This window comes from Vitis vinifera, chromosome 6, assembly GCF_030704535.1.
Source record: "Vitis vinifera cultivar Pinot Noir 40024 chromosome 6, ASM3070453v1".
NCBI lineage: Eukaryota > Viridiplantae > Streptophyta > Magnoliopsida > Vitales > Vitaceae > Vitis > Vitis vinifera.
In genome coordinates this window covers 4,268,997-4,290,242 of record NC_081810.1, presented here as the reverse complement: position 1 = coordinate 4,290,242, position 21,246 = coordinate 4,268,997, and the positions used below count along the sequence as shown (strand labels likewise).

At 33.1% G+C, this 21,246-nt stretch overlaps 3 protein-coding genes and 1 long non-coding RNA gene across 5 annotated transcripts; 1 reads left to right on the top strand and 3 right to left on the bottom strand.

Annotated features, from left to right (window-relative positions):
• The first annotated feature begins 2,070 nt into the window (after positions 1 to 2,070).
• Positions 2,071 to 5,360, top strand: LOC100260311 (tetraspanin-3). Its single transcript, XM_002284835.5, has 2 exons — positions 2,071 to 2,840; positions 4,748 to 5,360. The coding sequence occupies exons 1-2, from the start codon at positions 2,328 to 2,330 to the stop codon at positions 5,090 to 5,092; spliced, it is 858 nt and encodes a 285-aa protein (XP_002284871.1). The 5' UTR covers positions 2,071 to 2,327; the 3' UTR covers positions 5,093 to 5,360.
• A 1,362-nt stretch (positions 5,361 to 6,722) lies between these two features.
• On the bottom strand, positions 6,723 to 12,214 carry LOC100255233 (tRNA-splicing endonuclease subunit Sen2-1). Of its 2 annotated transcripts, none has more exons than XM_002284837.5 (2): positions 11,976 to 12,214; positions 6,723 to 7,898 (listed from the first exon to the last, which is right to left on the bottom strand). In XM_002284837.5, exon 2 carries the CDS (start codon positions 7,890 to 7,892, stop codon positions 7,164 to 7,166), a length of 729 nt encoding a protein of 242 aa, XP_002284873.1. In that variant the 5' UTR covers positions 7,893 to 7,898; positions 11,976 to 12,214; the 3' UTR covers positions 6,723 to 7,163. The 2 variants fall into 2 exon arrangements, with proteins under 2 accessions (XP_002284873.1, XP_059593411.1); XM_059737428.1 differs by lacking the exon at positions 11,976 to 12,214 and adding an exon at positions 9,797 to 9,915.
• A 346-nt stretch (positions 12,215 to 12,560) lies between these two features.
• On the bottom strand, positions 12,561 to 16,812 carry LOC100250073 (uncharacterized). Its single transcript, XM_010652815.3, has 6 exons — positions 16,751 to 16,812; positions 16,572 to 16,643; positions 16,252 to 16,419; positions 15,020 to 15,112; positions 13,810 to 13,932; positions 12,561 to 12,867 (listed from the first exon to the last, which is right to left on the bottom strand). The coding sequence occupies exons 4-6, from the start codon at positions 15,095 to 15,097 to the stop codon at positions 12,715 to 12,717; spliced, it is 354 nt and encodes a 117-aa protein (XP_010651117.2). The 5' UTR covers positions 15,098 to 15,112; positions 16,252 to 16,419; positions 16,572 to 16,643; positions 16,751 to 16,812; the 3' UTR covers positions 12,561 to 12,714.
• A 662-nt stretch (positions 16,813 to 17,474) lies between these two features.
• On the bottom strand, positions 17,475 to 18,955 carry LOC132253936 (uncharacterized). The gene is made up of 3 exons (XR_009465828.1): positions 18,435 to 18,955; positions 17,783 to 17,813; positions 17,475 to 17,690 (listed from the first exon to the last, which is right to left on the bottom strand). It is a non-coding gene; the product is annotated as an uncharacterized LOC132253936 (long non-coding RNA).
• Between the last annotated feature and the right edge of the window lie 2,291 nt (positions 18,956 to 21,246).

Sequence of the window (21,246 nt, the reverse complement as noted above, 5' to 3'; positions counted from 1 at the left end):
GGGGTTGAGCAGGGCACGATTAAAACTCAATCCAATAATTTATATCATTTTGAAGGTCATGGATTTGATCAATGGGAGCATATGATGGGGATTCAATAACGTTGCTATTAAGCTCATGGATGAGTTGTTCAAATGATAATGGTAAAATATGGTAAAAGATTTAGCTTGCACCAATTGGTTTTAAAATGAAATAATAAAAAACAATCTAAGGTGCCCTTTATGAGACCCTAGTGCTGAGTGCTAACAAATTTCTCCCCCCACCAAGTGGAGTCAACATCCTTCATTAATTTAATTTGTAAGTACTCTTGCACCAAGTCCCCATTTCCCTGGAATCATCTACCTGGTTGAAATCATAGTCCACTCATGGAGTCAAGGTGCTCTCAACGAGGCCAAGCTCAAGGCAGAGTGCTAACAAACAAACTTGGGTAGGTGCTTGAAAAACCGTCAATTGACATCCTTATTGAATATAGTAATTTTATTATTTAACAAATAAAAATATTAATATTTTTATATATCATCTTTTATCATGATTTAATATTAAACTATATAAAAACTTTTAATTATAATTATTTAAAAATTTAATAATATATAAATTTTATATTTATAATGAATTCAATTCATTCAATCATATTATTTGATGACTTTTCTGATTTAATAACGGATAGTAACATTAGAGATGGATCGCTTAACATTTGAGGCCCAATTTGGCCCAACAACAAGGGCATTATCATCCTAAATAAATAAATTAACACCTCCACAAATATGATTTTTATTCACTTTCTATAGACATAAAAGTATGCACATTGAGAAGATAACAACTAACAATCAAATATGTAAAAATAAGACTTGGTGTTAAAAAGAAAAAAATTCAAGGAGGAGACACGTATTCATGCCAAACCCAACTCATCATCATCTCAACGACTTCAAAATTCATAGATTTTATAAGAAAATGAAAAATCATAAATTAAATCATCCTGACCAGGGATGGCGTATAAAGGCAAAATCGAAGTAATGACTGAGAGGTGATGTAAGGGTGAGAGCCAAAAGGCGACAAAACGAGATCAACGGTGATAAAGGGTTGAGATCTTTTGCTACACACCAGCTTAGTTATATAAAAAAGAATACCCAACCCCAATTCCCCAGATATTTTGTGTAATTTGAATTTAAAAAAGAAACTCGGTTAAGATAAGTTTGACCCAGACCAAAAATGATCATGGGTCACCGACAATTCTTTTCCAAGGTGAGAAAACTGGGCCCGCCACGATCAAGGCAGTTGTGTGCGGTGCGCTCAGACAGAAAGCTTCAGTGCCCTTTGTCGATCACAAGATCTGAGCCGTCAGTTTAATGATGTGAAGTAGATAAGATCTGAGTATCTGATTTTGTCTTGTGTGGGAAAGCGTATCAGCTTTGTAGCCATTTTTCCGGGGGTTTGAGTGGACGGTTTGGAGTTTTCTGGAAATGTGTCCCCACCGGTCTAAACGTCCAAACTTTGGGTACATGTCTGAGTTAACTGCCTCAACCGATCAATTTAACGCTAACTCAAGACATCCACCCAAAGTTTGGACGTTTAGACCGGTCGGGAGACATTTCCAGAAAACGGATCGTTTCGAATTCGTCGGAGCCGCATTGACTGGAGGCTAGAGTCGAGAACCGATGAGTTACTACATCCCATGTTTTCTTGTTTCAAAAGAGAAGAGTGGGTGGGTGTCGTACCAGGAAGTTGTCAGACTTGATTATGGCCATTGTGGCTAGATGCGTAGGATGAAATAATAACAATAATAATAATAATTTTACTTTAAAAATAAAAAGTTAAAAGGAATAATATTAATTTATGTGTTGAATAAAATTATTCAAATAAATAAGGATTTAATTTAAAATATTAATATTTTATTTTTTAAAATAGAAATTAATACTTTTTTTAATTATTTATTAAAAAATTTAATAAATCTGAAAAACTAATTTTTATATTTAGGTTTTTAAATAAAAGTTATTTTTTGAAATAATTACAAATGCTTTTAGATATGTTTTAGAAATGTTTCCTCCATAATATTCCCAGTCCTATTTTAGTATTTTTAAGGATAATTTCGTGGTAAAGAAATAAAATAAAATAGACATGGCGAGTACGGGCCTTTACTATACTCACAGTAGAAGGCAACGACTGATCCTCCGCGAATACGAAACACGGACACACTTTTCCACATTAACCATAGTCCCCGCTTCTGTAACTTGAAAGTACCACTATAAGATTCGTAAAGGTTAAACAAACCAGAGTACAGAAAAAGAAAGTGAGGGAAAATTCAGAGAGAGAAGAGAGAAAATCTAGAGAGATGAGAACTAGCAACCACTTGATCGGATTACTAAACTTCTTGACGTTCCTGCTATCGATCCCCATACTAGGCGGTGGCATATGGCTGAGCAGCAGAGCCAACAACACCGACTGCATGAAGTTCCTGCAGTGGCCGTTGATCATCATCGGAGTGGCCATCATGGTCATCTCCCTCGCCGGATTCGCCGGAGCTTGTTACCGGAACACCTTCCTCATGTGGTTCTACCTGTGGGCCATGTTCTTCGTCATCGCTGCTCTAGTCGGCTTCGTGATCTTCGCCTACGCTGTCACGGACAAAGGTTCAGGTCGGGCGATGCCGAACCGGGTTTATCTGGACTATTATCTGCAGGACTACTCCGGTTGGCTGGAGGAGCGCGTATCAGATGATAGCTACTGGAGGAAGATCAGCTCATGTGTAAGGGACTCCAAGGAGTGTGCAAAGATGGGGAGGAACATCGGCGGTGTTCCCGAGTCAGCCGATTTGTTTTACCGCAGAAAACTCAGCCCTATCGAGGTCAGAACATTATTTTTCCTTTCACTTTCTTTCCTTTTCCTTTCAATTATGGCGCTGGCTTCTTTCATTTTCAAAAAAATAGTTAAAAACAAAAGCAAAACAGACCGCATATGTGATTTCAGCCTATCCCTAAGTAGAATTCTTTGTGGTTTTAGAAATTTTATTAATTTTTCTTTCTAGGAAGTGGTGATCTGTGGTTCATAAACCAGTTACAATGGAGGCTTAATAATGGGGTGATTAATTAGAGTTTTACAGTCTGAGGGTATCTCTGGTTCTGCAAATGATTATGAAACACAAGAAATGATTCTTTCTTCAACAACTGAAACTTTTCTTTTCTAATTTTAAAAGGATGATTCTTACTGTTCCAACCCCTTCCATGTGGCCCTGGCCCCTGACCTGTAATTGAGAGCACCTTTGAAGGTGGCTAAATAACTTACAAATTACAATAATGATATTTTGCTGGCAAACCCGCCATTCAAGGCTATGTTTCTTCAATTATTTGATTTCCCTTTTGATATTGACAATTTGACATGGAGAGAAGTGATTGATTGCTTTGATAACTATACGGAGAGATATAATTGAGTGCTGGGGCATATTTTTTTCCTAGCAGGCTGCCTCTTTTTTTCTTCAAACCCTTGAAAATTGCCTTGCTATGTAAGTTATCGTTTAAGAAAAAAAATTCATATAATGATAAGGGGAGGGTTACACGTTTTACTACAAAGAGAACATATTTTCCTGGCAGCTCTTTTGTCTTTCCTTTCCTTTTACTTTTCTGCCTCTTTTCCGTTTTAGTGGAATATCCTTTGTGATATTTTGGCTGCCAGCTTAAAGTTAGCGCGTAAATCAGAGGGTAGATAACTGAAAGTTCGAATCTTGCATCCCAAGTTCTGAAGTTTCTTTTTTTTTTTTTTTTGTTTTTGTTTGCTTGTCTCTGTCTAGGAGTTTTGTCCTTTAGGGTAACTTCCTTTTTCTCAGCAACCAAACAGGAAATTTGGCATTCTGCTGAATATTTTGGTGGAAAGAATACAGAGTACCCAACACTAATAAAAGATGCCTGCAGGGAAAAGGCTCCATACCTTTTCCTCCTTTTGGCTGTCCATACTGCTTCACATGCTGTTGTAAAGTGTATGTGGGATCTTTCATGAATTCCATTTATACAATAAAAAATTCCCTGGAGAAATAATTGAGGTCTTTAGCTGTGGAATGATTCTTCTTCTATCCTCTTCTTTGACTCGTACACTGTCTTTGAAATGGATTTTGTTAAAAGCTCTTCGTAGTAAAAGCTGTGGAATGATAGATGAAGGCCTTGTTTGATTCTTGAAATGACTTTAAAAAAGTTGAAGGTTCTTTTTTAATTAAGAACTTTTGCGTGTGTTTCATAATTTTATTCAAAGGCTTATGACTTAAATAAAATTTTAATATAAAAGTTAGAAAAATATTGCTTCCCCTAGGAACTCTGAAACTCATGCAAGAAGCTTTTAAGCTAACGACAAGAAGTTTAGTTCCCAAACAAGGCCGAAAGAAATGAGAAATGGGAAGAAGCCACTATTTTCCATATGATTCAGACCATCTAAATGAAGAATAATTGGAGATGGAGCCTAAAGTTAACTTTTTTCCTTTCACTGTTTTGGGTTACTTCAAAATTACCCTTGATGGGTATCTACATAGAATCATGGTGAGAAGGTCTATATGATATTATAAACTGCATAATTTTCAACATTGTTTTATAGCACAGCTAGATTCCTCTTTATGGAGATGTGGGTCTAGTCCAATTTGTGGTCTACATCCAAATTCAAGTGCTCCAACACATTTTTCACTACACATCTAAACTACATGATGCATGACCCAAATGATGAACCTCATTTTTGTGGAAAAACTAATTTTTTTTTTTCATTTGGTCTGTGCAGTCAGGATGCTGCAAGCCCCCTACAGAATGCGATTATGTATACGTAAACGAGACGGTTTGGACCACTGGGAATGGGATGGTGGGAAGCAACTCTGATTGCTATAGTTGGAGCAACGATCAGGGGCAACTGTGCTATTCCTGCAACTCTTGCAAAGCTGGTGTGCTGGCCAGCCTCAAGAAGAGCTGGAGGAAGGTTTCGGTCATCAACATTGTCATATTGATCATCCTGGTTATTGTTTATGTGGTTGCCTGTGCAGCTTTCCGCAACAATCGCCGAATCGATAATGATGAGGCATATGGTGAAACAAGGATGACAAAGTCTCAACCTAGTAGGATCCAGTTTTAACTAGAATGAAGATTTTCCTCATGGTTAGAAGTTGATATTTGAAGCTTTAAGTTTATGGCGGATGTGTTTCTTTGATTCTATATTTCATATAGGGTGGGTTCTGTTTGGGACACACCCATGGATGGTTTGTTCCCCGAAGGTTGTCTGTATATGTTAGCATGATCATGATGGTTTATTTTCTTTCTATGAACCTTTAATTTTGAAAAAGAAAGATGTTTGTTCATGTATTAAATAGTAAATACAAGAGCGGCTTGGAAAGTGAAATAAACCTCCAAATTGGTTGTGTCTAGGAGACAATATTGTGTCTAGGAGACAATCTTGACATCTAAAGGATGGAAGATAGTTTTGAGACCACGAGTTTGGCAAGTTTTGAATATTAAAAGTGTTTTTAACCTATTTTTAATATTTTTATATATATTTTAAAAATAATTTTTATGTTTATTATTTTATTTTTAATCATTCTATATATTAATATAATTATTTTTTTAAAATAATCCTAATAAAATAAATAAAAATAACAAAAAAGATTAATAGATATTATTTTAAAATATTTTGTTTTTTATTCTTATGAAAATAGAAAATAGTTTTTAATTGTTAAACTTGATTTTTTTATATTTTTTGTTTTAGAGAACAAAAAACTATTCTTGAAAACAGTTGTCAAATAAACTTTTAATTTTTTTTTACAAAAGCATACTAAAAATGTTTTTTAAAAGCATAGTTAAACATATTCTAAATAGTAGTTTTTGCATACACTTCAAACTTAAAACAGTTTTTGGGCAAAAAAAAATAAAAACCAAACAATTGATAAAATCTAGAAAGTACTTTTAAAAAGTCAAAAAATCACTTCTAATGATTCATAGAAAAACATTTAATTGATGATTTTCTTCGAAGCACTTTCATTAAAAACACTTTAAATCAAAACATTGTCAAACACATTTTGAAAATCTGTGTGAAAATGTTTTTAGAAAAGACTATTAACTTAAAAAATGCTTTTAAAGAAAAAGTACGAGTTCACAAAATTGACAAAAAAACTTCTAAACAGTTGAAAAATCATTTATAATGCTTCCTAGAGAAGCATTAAATGCTTTTAAAAAATAAGCCCCTCTAATAAAAACATTATCATACACACTCCAAATTAAAAACGACCTTTTGATATAGATTTGTCAACATGGACACATAAGAAATAAAAAAAATAAATAGCAGTGTAGGTACCTTGACAATACTAACGTGGAGAGAAAAGCAGTTTGCTTTCAGAAAACATTGCATCTGAAGGAGGAGCCGATGCTCCCGGCACGGCAAACATGTAACATGCGCATTCAGAATCAAATGTTAGAAACAGGGAGGGAGAGAGTAATCAAATAAGAACTAAGAGTGTTGAGAAAGCATGGGTACTATCTTTTATACAATAAAATTGCTTTAAAGTGAAGTGTGTGATGTTTTTTATGGCTTATTTTAAGGCAAAGTGGATCTTATTCTACTCTGCTGTCAAATGAATAATCAAATGGTAAAAGAAATCAGTTCAAATGAAATAATAGGCACCTATCTGTTCAACAGATCTGTCTTTGGCTCCCTAAATCTTGATATTCAATTCAGGGTGGAGAAAATAATGATCACACCATGTTTCATGATATAAGACAAATGACACTATCATTACATATATTTCTTAGGCATTACATAAGGATACAATCATTACATTTTGAAGATGAAAATCTTCTAGTTTAAAGTGGACCCTCTTATTGATCCCCAACCATCAAAACAGAAAAAAGGAGCAAGGACATGGGAAAGATCCACTCCAGAAATGGGAAAATTGAATTGCTACCATTTCTTCAATTTCATAAAAATAGGACAAGATACATGGAATATATGAGACCAATTTTGAAATGACATCAAGTACGAAAAGATTCGTTGTTTATGATGTTAACAATCCAAAAATAATTTCATGGTTGCTGGGGTTCAGATGATAACTCAATTTTCGGATAATTTGCCTATGATGAAATAGATATGACTAGAATCAGTTACATAAACAAACCTAATATGGCAGAAGATGCAGAAGAAGATCCAACTCTGTTTCTTACTTGGAACTGGTTTCAGGGGTCTGAACCTCACGACATTGCTCTGCGCTCCATCTTGTGATTGTGCGCTCTTCAACACTATATTTCTTTAAACACAAAGGAGTGGTGGCGCCATGACCATTTTTATTGATGTGTATGACTAACAATGTCTTCGCAACACTTCCACAAAGTCGAATTGTACAGTCAAAATCAGACCACACCCTCAATCGTCCATTTGCATTCTCATTTTCTTCTGATAAGACAAGCACAGCATATTCAGAATGAACAAGAGCAGGATGGTGCCGGTATGCAACAAAGTCCACACCATACTGTGATCCTGACCTCACAACCCAATTTTTTATTCGAAGATGAGAATATGCCATGTAAAAATCTGGGAAAGTTTCTCTCCTAGATTTCATGTACTGCCATAGTTCTTCGTCATTCTTCAGATGATTATCTTCACCAACAATCTTGAGACATCCTAGAGAATGGCAAAGGTAAAATGCTTCCTCCATGCTCAACTGAAACCATTGCTTATCCTTCTCGGCTGTAATAACAGGTCGACCAAAACATGAGCGATTAAGAAGTTCAGTTTGTTCTGCTCCAGCTTCAAGAAGTACACTGCACCCTGAGAGTAATCCTTGAGAATCTGAACGTGTTAAAGAAGACTGAAGCTGTGAGACTATCTCCGACATGGGCTCTGCAAGTGCCTTAGCCTCTGCGCCCTTCCCTTTCCATCTTGGCCCCATCAAACCCTTGAAAAGAAGAAGATAATTAATACATATTCCTCTAAGTAAAATAAATTTCACTAGATAAGATATCGGCATTGCCAAAAATAAAAATTGCTCAATAGAAGAAGCTTAGATTTATTCAACTACAAAACTTGAGAATGCATTAGACTATAATGCAAATAATTTCGAGGAAAAGTCTTAGCACATCTAGGAGTAAATGAAGACCCCTCCAGTTATAGTTGGCATGCACATTGAAAAACTGGAATTTTAGGAGAATATTTTCTCAATGACCCAAAGCGGAACTGCAATTAGGCTTCATTTGATTCATGAAAAGAAGTAACGGGAAAGGGTCATCCATTCCTGGAATGGAATAATGCTTGGTAATAGCTGGATTCAAAGTTGGAAAATTATTTCCCATTCCTATTTCAATGTTTGGTTTGTTTCAGAAACGAAAATCAAATTATGTGAAATTTCAAATAACAACTTTTCAAATTCATATATTTCAAAAACATAAAATGTTTAAGAACTTACAAAACTTAGTATATAATATGATAATAAAGAGATCAACTTAAAATAAAACCACACAATTTACCAAACCAAAAAACCCTAGAAGTAAGAATATCTATTAATAACTTATGCAAAAACATAAAGACTAGGCTACTAGGCACAGAGATGCTTCTTAGTAATTTACCTATAAAGAAACCAAGTCTAATTAATCTCTTTTATGAATGGATGAAGTTGGATTTATGAGCATTTCTGTGTTAAAATTAAACAATCACAGACATGGCTAAAAGGACTCAACAATGACTAGAAATAAGTAATATAGTACTATGGTGATCTCCTTGCAAGTTAGAAATATAAACAGCAAGAAGATAAGGGCATGTTTTGTAGTTGTTTTCAAAAACAATATTCTGATTTTTTATAAAAAAAAAAAAAAGAAAGAAAGAAAAAGAAAACAAGAAAACATGTTTGAGAATCAAAACATAGAAAACCGTTTTTTATTATTAAAAACATAACATAAAGTGTTTTCTGATGGCTGTTTAAAAAATAATCATATAGATATAGAGAATTATCAAAAATGATATAAAAGTTATTTTAAAAAAATTATTTTAAAACATAAAAAAACTAGTTAAAAACATTCCAAATTCCTACAAAATATCGGAGAATAGTTTTCAAAAACAATCATCAAAAACTGTTTTTGAAAACACTTCCCAAATAAAACCTAAAATGTTGCTCACTATTACATAAGAATACTATGCTAAAAACACCTCTCTCTAAATTATGTTGGCAATGGCTTAACACCTACATTAATATCAAAAGGCATTCAATGCATTTTTCTACACACATTGGATTGAATAAATAAAAAACCTAATAAACTGAGCAGCATAGGAAATCAAAATCCCTTTCAAATAAACCCTAAAAAAAGGGGGAGAAAAAAGGATATCATTTTTTTTTTAAATTTTTGGAGAAAGAAAAAAAAAAAAACAACATTACATCAGTCGGTAGGTTTGAAATAATCGCTTAAAACCCTAAAAATACTAAATTTGCATCCAGTTCCCCTGTTTACTCATGAATCAAAACCCTAGGCAATAAGAAATCAGGTCCTCAATAAAACAAAAGCCTAAAATTACAATGAGGAGACTTTACTCTCAGAAAAAAGAATGAATGAACTACAACTCCTAAAATTTCAAATTTATAGCCAATCCCAAATCAAAAGCCTAAACATATGCAGCTCTCCAGCTTGCCCATGTCAATTAGCGTGAAAGATTATACCCAAACCCTCAATTTGCATGAAAAAATAAAAAAAAATAAAAATTGAAAAGGGAACAAACTAGGTTATCGAAAAGGAGTTCATCGTAGCCATTCTAGGTCTCAGAGAAAAAAAAAAAAAAAGACAAAAAAGAAAAATTCTTCCACCATACCTGAGAGTAGGAAGAAAGAGTGTTTTTGTGCAGGTAGTTTGTCTACTTTCCTCGTCTTCATCTCATTTACACACGCTTCCGTCCTAGGATTGTTTTTATTTAATTAGGATAAAAACTATTAAAAAGAGAGAGCTCTCTTTTTAAAAACGTATTTAACAATTATAAACTGTTTATGTTTTTAAAAACAGAAAATAATGTAAGTTTGAAATAACATCTTTTAATTATTTTTATTTATTTATTATGATTTTTTTTAAATAATTATATAAACATATATAATAATTATAAATATAAAATATTTCTTAAAGCATATATTTAAAATATTAAATAAATATTAAAAATATTTTAGATTTTTAAATAGATTTTTGTTTTACAAAATATCAAACTATTTTTCGAAAACAATTACCAAACAAGATCAGTATCATTAATAAATCTAATGTATTAAATCTTACTTGATTTATATGTGAAAAATAAATTAGTCAAGTATTTTAAAACAAATTTCAATCTATAATTTTTTAATGTTATTAAATATTATAAAATTATAATATTAATTAAATTGATTTTTAAATTTTAAATTATTAAAAAAATGAATAAATGTACTATATATCAAATAAAATTTGATTTGAAATTTATTTACTTAATAAAAATTTGTTGAGATATTAAAGAAATTAAAAGAAAAAAGAAAATTTTCAATAAAAGAAGAAATGTGTCATCTTTATTTTTATTTTCTATATTTCTATATTTTTCTTTTATTTTTAAAAATTAGTAAAAATAACTTCTAATTATTATTTTAAAAATATTATTTATTCTATTTTATTTTTTAAAATTAGAAAAAAATAAATAATCAATTTATATATTTATAATTTAAAGGATGAAATGTACAAATTAAGATTTATGATAAAAAAATCTTAAATGAAATTAAAAAATAATTTGAATTTTATTTAATTTTAACTTTTTTGCTACCAAATCTTATTTAGGGTTTAATCACATTTATTATTTCTTACTCATATTGGAAGTAAAAGTACAGAAGTTTTCAGAATTTTGGGAAAGTTGTGTTTTGGGAGGCCCATTTCCCAATAATATTATTTTCAAAACCCAAGATATGTCCACTGTTTTTTAAAAAAAAATTCATTTTCATGCACTCTGGTCTGAGGTGTTATTTCATACTATCTTGGGCCAACTCAGCGTCCACATCAGGAACCTAAAAAAGGCCAAACTCTATTATTTGCATTATAGTCTAATGCATTCTTAAGTTTTGTAGTTGAATAAATCTAAGCTTCTTCTATTGAGCAATTTTTATTTTTGGCAATGGCGATATCTATTATTAATTTATACAAAAGCATAAAGACTAGGCTACTAGGCACAGAGATGCTTCTTAGTAATTTACCAATAAAGAAACCAAGTCTAATTAATCTCTTTTATGAATGGATGAAGTTGGATTTATGAGCATTTCATAAACCCATTTACTTGATTTGTAGAACTTTGTTATGAATTTTTTTTTTTCTCTTTCTTTTTATTTCTCACAGGCAACAAAAGGATTTTTTCTTCATTTGGTAACTTATGCTTTTTTTTTACACTGAAACAAAAAAAAAAAAATTCTCTGTGCCCAACCAGGTTGTTGCTGCCGGCCGTGACCAACGGTACCGCCGGTTACGGGAAAGAAAATGAAGAAATAGGGTTAGGGTTTGTGTATATCCCAAAATTTAAAATTTAAAAAAAAAAAAAAAATTAAAACCTAAGCAAACAAAAAAAACCCAATTTTCAGTGTCAATGAGTATCGGAAAGAGGTTATAGTCTTATAGAAGATTGATTCCAACGAGAAACATGAAATAAGCGTTCTTTTTCGTCTACAAACACAACAATCATAATGCAAAATCACAAGGCAACATATCAACCCACAAACCAAACGAATTGACAGAGCAAACATATTCATAAAATGTAATTTCAGGCTCTCATCAAAACCCAGTCCAACCCCTAAAGGAAAACAGTTCCGTAAGCAGTTGTGTCTTCGAGGAGGAGAGTATATTTCAATTATTGGCTTGATGGGTTCCAGGTGAGGCGGTACGCTCGTTCCCTCAAAAATTTCACAGTAACCCCGCCCCTTTCCCGTATTTTCTCAGAAACCAAACAGACATCAAATTAAGGAAAATAAAAACTAGGATTTAATATGAGAGGAACTTACCAATTCTTAAATTGAGGCAAGTTGTAGAAGATGCATCGTGAGAAATAGAGGCCCCTTGATTTTATGATTGGATTCAGGGTTTCAGAAAACCAGGGTTTTTTGAAGAGGAAGGGAGGGAGCAGTGACTTTTCAAAAAGTTCAAGGGCGATTTCAGGACTGTAAAAGCTCGCTACTGGGAAATCTGAGGAAAAAATTGCGATGGAAATAAAGAAAAAATAACAATTTAAAAAAATTATTATTATTTGTCTATTTATTTATCTATTTAAAATGTTTTTATTTAGACATTAAATAATTTATTTAATTTTAATTATATTTATTAACTAGTTTCTCTATAATTCCTTAAAACAGAGTATTTTAATATCTAAAGATTGCTATAAAAAATTATCTAACTGGGATGCTGGGAATAATATGAGATTTGGTAATTACTGGATATTTGCCAAGTTACCTATACTGCCGTACCGGGGGCATCGGCTCCTCCTTCAGAAGCAATTACTTATCATTTTTAGGATCCTTCGTAACTTGTCTAATTTATATTTTCATTTTTAAATATACATGCAGCTTGTGAAAGAGAAAGAAAAGAGGATGTGAAGAATAAATATTGCAAAAATTAGAATCTCCATGAGTAAATCTTGAATAAACAATGTGTAACATTTCATATGTTACAATAAAAAACTATGAATAAAATTATGAATGATTTTCTGTAGGTAGAAAGTAATTAAATCAGATGAATATCCAAATGTTAAAAAAGAAGCTGATTTGTGGGTGCATTGGTAAAAGTGGAATCATTCACCAACCCTTGCTGCTCAGAGTTAAGCTGGGGCTTCTTCATATACACTTCTTCTTCTTCTTTGTCACATGCCCATCTTCTGTCCAAATCTTTTGTACTTGTTTTCTGTTTCCAGAAGGGAACAATCAGTGAAAATCAGATCATGTTGCCAACTTCAAAGATCAGAAAGGCAAGATTCATGAACCTCAACTATTGAAATTATGAGACACATGAAGCACATTGAATATGAACTTTCACATGCAAGAACCTGTTTGGGAACGTTTTAAAAAACAGTTCAATTTTCAAAAATGGTATGCTTATGTTTTCTACAATGAAAATCTGTTTTGAAACTTGGAATGTTCTTAACTTTTCTCCCTATTTGTATAATTAGTTTTTAAAACATCACAAAGAAAACAAGTTCTCAAAAATCTGTTTTTTGTCAAAAAATTACCAAATATATTTTCAATGTGACCCTTGGTCAATGAATCTATTTGCATTGCTACAACATTTGGAAATAGTGCTTTGGTTTTTCATGTCTGTGTTTCTCCTCAAGGATAAACCCCTTGAGCTCCATTGCATATCTCATGCCCTGCATCACTTTCCCCTAAATGTTTTGGGAAATTTACATCTAAATTCTAAATTATCGATCCAAACCCAGAGGGAAAACAATAGAATAAATCTCATTCTGGAGAAGTCTCTGGATGCCACATAAATAAATGGCACAACCCAAAACATCAGTGCAGGAATTTGAGGCAGGAACATTTATATTTGTCAAGAGGAGATAAACATGACCCATTAGCTAATTTGTCACAATTTGACAAGGATTTATTCCCTATCAAATTCAGGAAGGATGCTCATTTGAAACAATAGTGAACTCTCTATAGGACATCGATGAGAGAGAACTGAGCACCCTTAACCAGATCTATCCAAGTCAACCATGGAAAGCAGAAAATTCATATCATGGGATAAGTTGGTGCCTGATGAAATTTTACCTTTTTACCATGCAAAAATAATAATAATAATAAAAAAATAGATGACATCGTTTTCTGGAATCTAGGACCTTCTTACCACATCTAATGAGGAATTGGTTTGTTCTTCAAGTTCACGTAATTGTTGCACTGTCATCCCAAACCACTCATCTATCCAACCAAAACAATTCCGATGACTCTCTAGGAAAAGTGCCCTTTCACCCTATGGAAACATATCAAAATCAACAAAGATTTAATTAGTTTTAAAGCTCAATAAGAGTTTAAGTTTTAGAATGCAGTCACATATGCTCCACTCAAACAAAAGAAAAAAAAAATAGTGCATACAATGAAAGAACAATAAGAAGTTGCAATTATTAGAGCATTATAGATTTCATCCAATAGCAAAGACAAATGTAGAACTGAATCTGATTGCTTCAAATGGCCCTTGTGTCTTATGTTATGCCATTTTGAATGTGAAGTGTTATGCTTGCTACCAAAAGGAAAAGGAGCCTTTCCTTAGTTGGCAGCTTGCTTTCATTTCATGTTCAGTTTAAATTTTAAATCAGTAATTTCAAATTGTATGGCTTGGTATTGAAGAGTTAATTTTGCTCACGAGGAAACCAGAAAGGTTTTGGGAAATTATCTGCAAGACTAAAGTTCATATCAGTTCAGATGGTTGCATACAACACAGGCACAAATTTATAGAGCTCCAACCACTACCATCACAAGACAAGGATGCAGGACTGTGAAGTTGTGAATTTTTTTGCAGTGGCAATGTTTTCAATTTTGTTGCAGTCATAGAACCCCCAATTATAGCTTTGAAAACATTGCCACTGCAACAAAATTCCTTTGTAAGAGGAACATCAATAAGAGAATCAACAAACCTTAATACCAAGGGTGTCATTTCAGTTTCTGAAGATCTTTAAAAACTTCTAAAGAGGAATTTCTAACAAGAATCTCTGAGTTGGCATAGAACTTTAGTTTATGTTAAAAATCATAATGATTCTAGTCATTAATTCTTCAAAATTAGTCTAAATCATAAGCTTGAATACTGATAAATCAGCATGCAACCAAAGATTCCTGTCATTAACCCACTATATTCTTCAATGCCTATTGAAAAAAAACCCCAATATATTCTTCAAAGAGAAAAATTAACTTGATGTTCATAGAGATGTCAAGAAGTGGGTTATCATATTTGAATACAAATATCATGCAGCAATAGTTTGAAAAACCAATTGGACATCAGCCTTGGCAAAAAAAGATGGACTGAAAGTAATATCTCAAGATTGATTCAAGTATAAGAGATATACCGCTAGAAAAGCTTGTTCTAGTCGATTACCGAAGCCCCAATATGGTGCATCTACTGTTACTAATTTGTATGCTGTCATAACTGGATCACAGCTCTGCAAAAATCACAATTCACAGCCAATAAATCTAAAACTGAAACTGTATGAGGATTAAATAAACAATGAAAATCATAGCATTCAACTAAATTATTTGCAAAGGGTTTGATCCACAAAGATGCAGCAGCCAAAAACAAAAGTAAAGAGTGACAAGGTTAGAGCAGTTCTACTACATAAAACTATTAGAAATATATATACATAAAAGAACAGATGCAATGCCCTACACATTTTTTGAGCGACAAGCTCCTTGAAACAGTTGGACGAGAACAGAGAAGTGTTATACTGAGGAGAATGTCTTCAGAAGTTTCTGTTGGAATATTTATATAGGTGAATGGAAATTAGGATACATCTTTTCCTAATGGATACTACTTTAAGTCTAGTCATTTCTCTTTTCTACCAGATATTTGGTACTTATTTCAAAGGATATGTCTAGTATTTTAAAAAGACATCTCTCCTAAAGTCACCAATAAATCTATAAATAGGAACCCCCCCCCCCCCCCCCCCTGACATTTCTCATTCATTCATTCATCCATTCTCTCCACTCTTTCTCCTTTCTTGTCATTTAAAACATTTAAGTCCTCCTTAGCTTTAAGTCTAGTCATTTCTCTTTTCTACCAGATATTTGGTATTCAAGAGAATACAAATCACCAAGTGATTCGCTGTTTATTGTGATTTGAAGTGCTACTATCACAAGAAAGTGATTGTTGCATCCTGGGAGATAATTGTCAATAAACCGTAGGCAGCTAAGTGAGACAAATTTGTCTTAAAAACATAGAGTCAAACTCTAACCTCGATCAACCTTAGTTGTGAGTTTCAAATTTTTATTTACTTTACTTTATTTGTATATTTATTGTACACACTTATTATCCATATATTTCAAGTGATATGGATAACAGTTTCTTTGAAGGAGAATGCTACAATAGAGATCTAATGCAGGATTCCCACAAAAGGAATGCCAATAAACAAAAATAAAATGATAGAGAAAGAATGAACAAGAGGAAAAGGAGAAAAAATAGAGCAAGACCATGTCACTTAGAAAATCATGCACTACACCAGGATTGTTTCCATGATTATAAACTACATGAATCCATAATTTTATATAAAAAGATGATAAGGTTACTGTTATGGTAGATTCCAACCTGCCATCCTTCCAAAAGTGGACCACGCCCAGTTTTTGCTGATCTGAATTTGGAGAAATCCACACTATTTCCTCCAACTACATAACTCCAATAGTCTCTTGCAGCTGAAGCTATATCAATAACTTCTACCTGCCTTGCTGCTAGTTGTTTTTTGTTTAGACCATGCACCTAGATTGTCGACTTTTCAGTTAGGTGCCCTCAAAAAACCAATTAAAAAGAAAAGGTAGAATATAATCATAATTGAATAATTAAATGCCAATTTAAGGCTATGAATTTGAGTGAAAATAAAAAATAAAAAGAGAAATTTCGAAGCAACTTACATTTTCTGACTGTCCATTGTCAGCTTTATGAACAGTGTCAATGGCTAAACAGAACTTGTTAAAGTATGGGCACTGCACAAATGCAGAATCAAGGAAGTGTTTGATTTACTATAAACTGAAACTTTGCAAAGAGTATTCAGAAAATAGAAGATTTGAAATTGAAAAAAGAAAATAATTACCTTGATTACTGGGAATAAGACATCCAATTTCAGAAAACAACCAAAAAATATATTAATAGAAGTTCCCGATGAAACATATCAAGCCAAGTGTGAAATCATGTTAACATGGCAAACCTGTTTTGCACCTTGGGTATGCATTCCATGCTTCCTCTTGCATGGTGAGAGCATCTGCAGGTGCAAAAGTAGTAAGCCAAGCAGGAACTTTGCTGCAAAAATTCAATAAAAAACAATTACAACCTAATGAATGCCAATGATAAATGAATCAAGTAACAATATATTTCAAATGGAAAAAATAAACAGACAAAAAAAAAACACAACCAAAACATAAAAGATGAAGAAATAGAAAGAAAAACATTCTTGAAATGAATTGAAAATCACAAGGGAGCAACTGACGGGGTAGAGAGTTAACACACTAAAATTTTGAAAGCAGAAAACCATACAAAGCCCTCTCCCCTAATTAGTCTCTGATAAGCAAAGTAGGCATTGCTCAGTTGCTTTCTTCTTTTTTGGGTATAGTCTGTTCCCTGTGGTTTTCAAGGAGGCCAATTTGCCACATTTGAGAAAGACACACACGAGAATAAACGTATGTTACTTGGGTACAAATATTCAGTTCAAGCCTCTACATTTTTAATTCTGTGAACTGTTGAAAGGCATAAGGTCAATTTTCAAGCAAATCTTGTTATTTTCCAAGCCCAAGGAAGATAACATCAGAGGTGCAATTATACAGTGCCAATTTTGTAAACAACAACTAAACTCCACAAATTTATTATGTCCAGCAACAATCACATTACCTTTGAAGACGATAAACTTTTGATGTGTACTGTCCCTTTCCCAATGCATCATCTTGAAAAGATCTGTTCTCCAAGACCTCTACCCCTTCATCACTTGTGGTAGTCTGCTGTTGCATTTTTAGAACCATGTACATTTGAGCTATTTGATACTGCAATTCAAGAAATAGTTTAGCAGACAACTCCAAATTCTTCAATTTAAAGATGATGGGTAATCAAATCATAACTCATTAACTTCGTTTACCTCTTCTAACGACATAGGCATGACTATTCGACTTGGTAGAAATCCCCACAAAGGAAATTTAAGTTAAAGAAACCCAAGCATAGAAACGAAAAAAGATTCATACAAGAATAAGAGGCATACCAGTTTCTCTATAATTCCTTAAAACAGAGTATTTTAATATCTAAAGATTGCTATAAAAAATTATCTAACTGGGATGCTGGGAATAATCTGAGATTTGGTAATTACTGGATATTTGCTGAAATCCAATTGACGCGTTCAATTTTTTATGAAGAAGACCCGTATGAATTTTGAAAATACAGAAATGATTCGCCAACTCTGTTGGTGGGTTCTATGTTCCAGCTGAAACAGAGCAAAAACAACTGTTGAACTATAGAATATGGTAGAACAACAATTTTGAGCAATTCACTATTGGTTGGTGAGAAAATACAGGAAAATGATAGAAAATCAAATAAAATAAAATTTCAGTCTCAGATTTTTCATAACAAAACGTGCTTTCCATTTTTAGAAAACCAACAAAATTTCATTTCTCTTTTTTATATTCCTCCGTTTTCTCAGCAACCAAACGGACTATATACAAAACAAATAAAATAAAATAAATTAGCAGCTCAGAGACATTCACAGAGAGAACAAATTTGCATAGGAAAAAGGATACAATTCCTTGATCTGAACCATTCTGCACAGCTATTATTCAAGGGGGAAAAAAAGAAGAAGAAGAACCAAATTCCTTTGGATTTTGTGGACTTTATTCAACCAAGCCTTTCAGAAATTCCAATGAAAATGTGAATTTCTCATGCAAACTTCAAAAACGCAAACCAAAATACAAAGAGGGAGAAATGTATTAGGGTTTTGCTTCGCCTAGGAAGATGACAACGAAATTCACAAGGCGCGCTGGTAATCAATCGCACCGTCCGCGCATTTTAGTACGTTCGTGCAGGGGCGGTCATAATGGAAAAGCATAAACGTCATTGGGACGTTCGAGAGGGCATCCAGTAGGGCCCGACGCGTGGCAGTTAAGGCTGCAAACCGATCACCGACCGTCCATTGCACTATGATAAGGTGGGCCCCATGGGAGTTCAAGGTAGAAAATAGAATCGTCTTCGTGCTGGTAGTTGGAGGTCCACGGGGAGCTTCCTCTTTGACCTTTTCGGTGAAGACTACAAGGCGGGGCGGTGGGGTCAAAAACGACGTCGTCGTTAGAGAGAAGGAAGGTGAGGAAAGGCAGACCGTTAGCGTTCACATTATTCAAAATTGGACCAGCCGATGATATACTTCCTGCCAAGTTGCGCAAGAAAATAAATGAAGTCGACACCATTCACGGTTGGAACTTATTTACTATTTTCTCCAATCTAAGCACATAAAAAAATGGTAAGATCTAAATTAATAATTTAAATTTAAAAAATTAAAATAAATAAATAACTAAATACATGGGATCCCCTTAAATTATACCTCTTTTCTCCACGTTTAATTTTTCCATTATTTATGCCTCTCAAGTATTTAATTGGCTTACCTATGACTCTTCCATCCACTTGCAGTGCATCCCATTAACGACAATCCCTTTGGATACTAATGTAACATGTTCCCTTGATTTTTTTAATGTCATGACATTGCCCTTGATTAATTTGATGAGAAGTTAGCATAAGTTGCCATTAGAATCAATAGCTGCCGATGTCTATCTTTTCTCAACTTTGGCATCTATTCCCCACTTATTGATTTCTTATGTTCACCTAAACTATAAGCTACTCATTGTCGTTACGAAAAAGATTTATCAACAAAACATCTTTTCGACATATGCAAATTAGGAAATAAGGTTTTATATGTGTAGTACGAAAACTATAAGATTTGTATCAAGTAATTTTCTTTTTTCTTTTAGTCTCGTTTTCTTTTACGGGTAGACGTAAAACTTCTTTAAATATGGAGCAATGGTGAGTATGAATATTTTTATTGGATTGAATCTTTTGATATAGGAGAATTTGACACGCATCATCACTGGGTTGCTTTGGGATGAGAAAAATGGAAGAAGAAAATTTGAGACTTTGAATAAAAGTATAGAGGATATAAGAATTTTTATTAAAAAAGTTAATTACTTGCCTTGATCAACAAAAAACTGTGACTATAAGCCGTTTAAGAGCGCACAAGTCATCATGGTTGCAAGGTAAAGTAAGCCTATTACTTGGACTTGGGCTTGGGCTTGGGCTTGGGCTTAGGTTTGTTGATTGTTGGTGTTCTCCTTTCTCATTAAATAAGATGCTTTTGTTATGTTCTTGTTGTCCACATTTTGTGCATTTTATAATTGCATAGAGCCTTTTAACTTGTGCAAACTGTTGGGATGTGCCATCACATCAAGTTGTCTTCTCATCCTCTTGGGATTGTTAGGTTGCTTTCTAAACACAAAAGTGAGGGGTACTAAACTAGTTTTGAACCACATTTTTTTTTTCACTAATTGGGTGGATGATTGTGGCATAAACCTGCATGATTGCCTGTTTATGTTATGAATTATGATTGTGGCATAAATCTTGAATATATAGATTGCCAAAATTGCATGATGACATGGAGTGTTTGTGAGATCCCATTTTAAGTTATGATGTAATTTAGAGGAAGAATTTTTTCTTTTTTTTGGCCATAACCTTCGCTAAACTAGTGTTTTAGTCTTACTGGAATACTAGGTTTTTCCTAAATCATCTTTTTAGGTTTTCAATAGAGAAGACTTTTGTTTTTGTGTGTCTTAAACATTTCCAGTTCGTGTAAATTAACATCATATAGTTTAAGCTTTGTTTTGAGGAGCATTGTTTATTTTGACTTCAATTCAAGTTGATGGATGTGCATTCTTGTAAGGAAATTTAATGGAGAGCTATAAACGACATTAGTGAAGTGGGTAATCATATAAAGTCAAACAATATAAAAGTGATTCTAGTATTGTTTGGCTTTGTTACTTCATCAAGGTTCACATGAATCCTTCTTTTGCAAGGCTCATTGTTCAATTCTTTAGGATGCTTTTTAATGAATATACAATAGAAAATTTGCACCATTCTTGGCTGAACTATGTGATATTTTGCATTTGAAGCTTGCTCTCTAGCTAAGGAGGCGATGTATGAGTTCTTATCTTCAATAATCTTTATAAGGTTGGTTATGGCATGAGCCATCTCAACCACTTCATTTTTTATGGAAGCGGCAATGGTTGTTACAACTAGCTTAGACATTGAGTAGGAAGAAATAAAAGAAATAGATTGCATTTACAATGTTTCTTTTCTCGATCTTCTGATTGGTATTTTAAAGCATGGTCCGGAGATGAAGGAGACTTAACCCTTGAGTCCTTAGAAGTTGATGGGCGTCTTCCTCGAGTAGATGAGGCAAAGTAAAGCTAAAAATTTTATAAAAAAAATTAAACCTTAGAATTTTTAGACTTATAAAAACAAATCATTTTTCTTATCTAGATCTTCAAAAAATAAATTCAAATGCAAAATTAC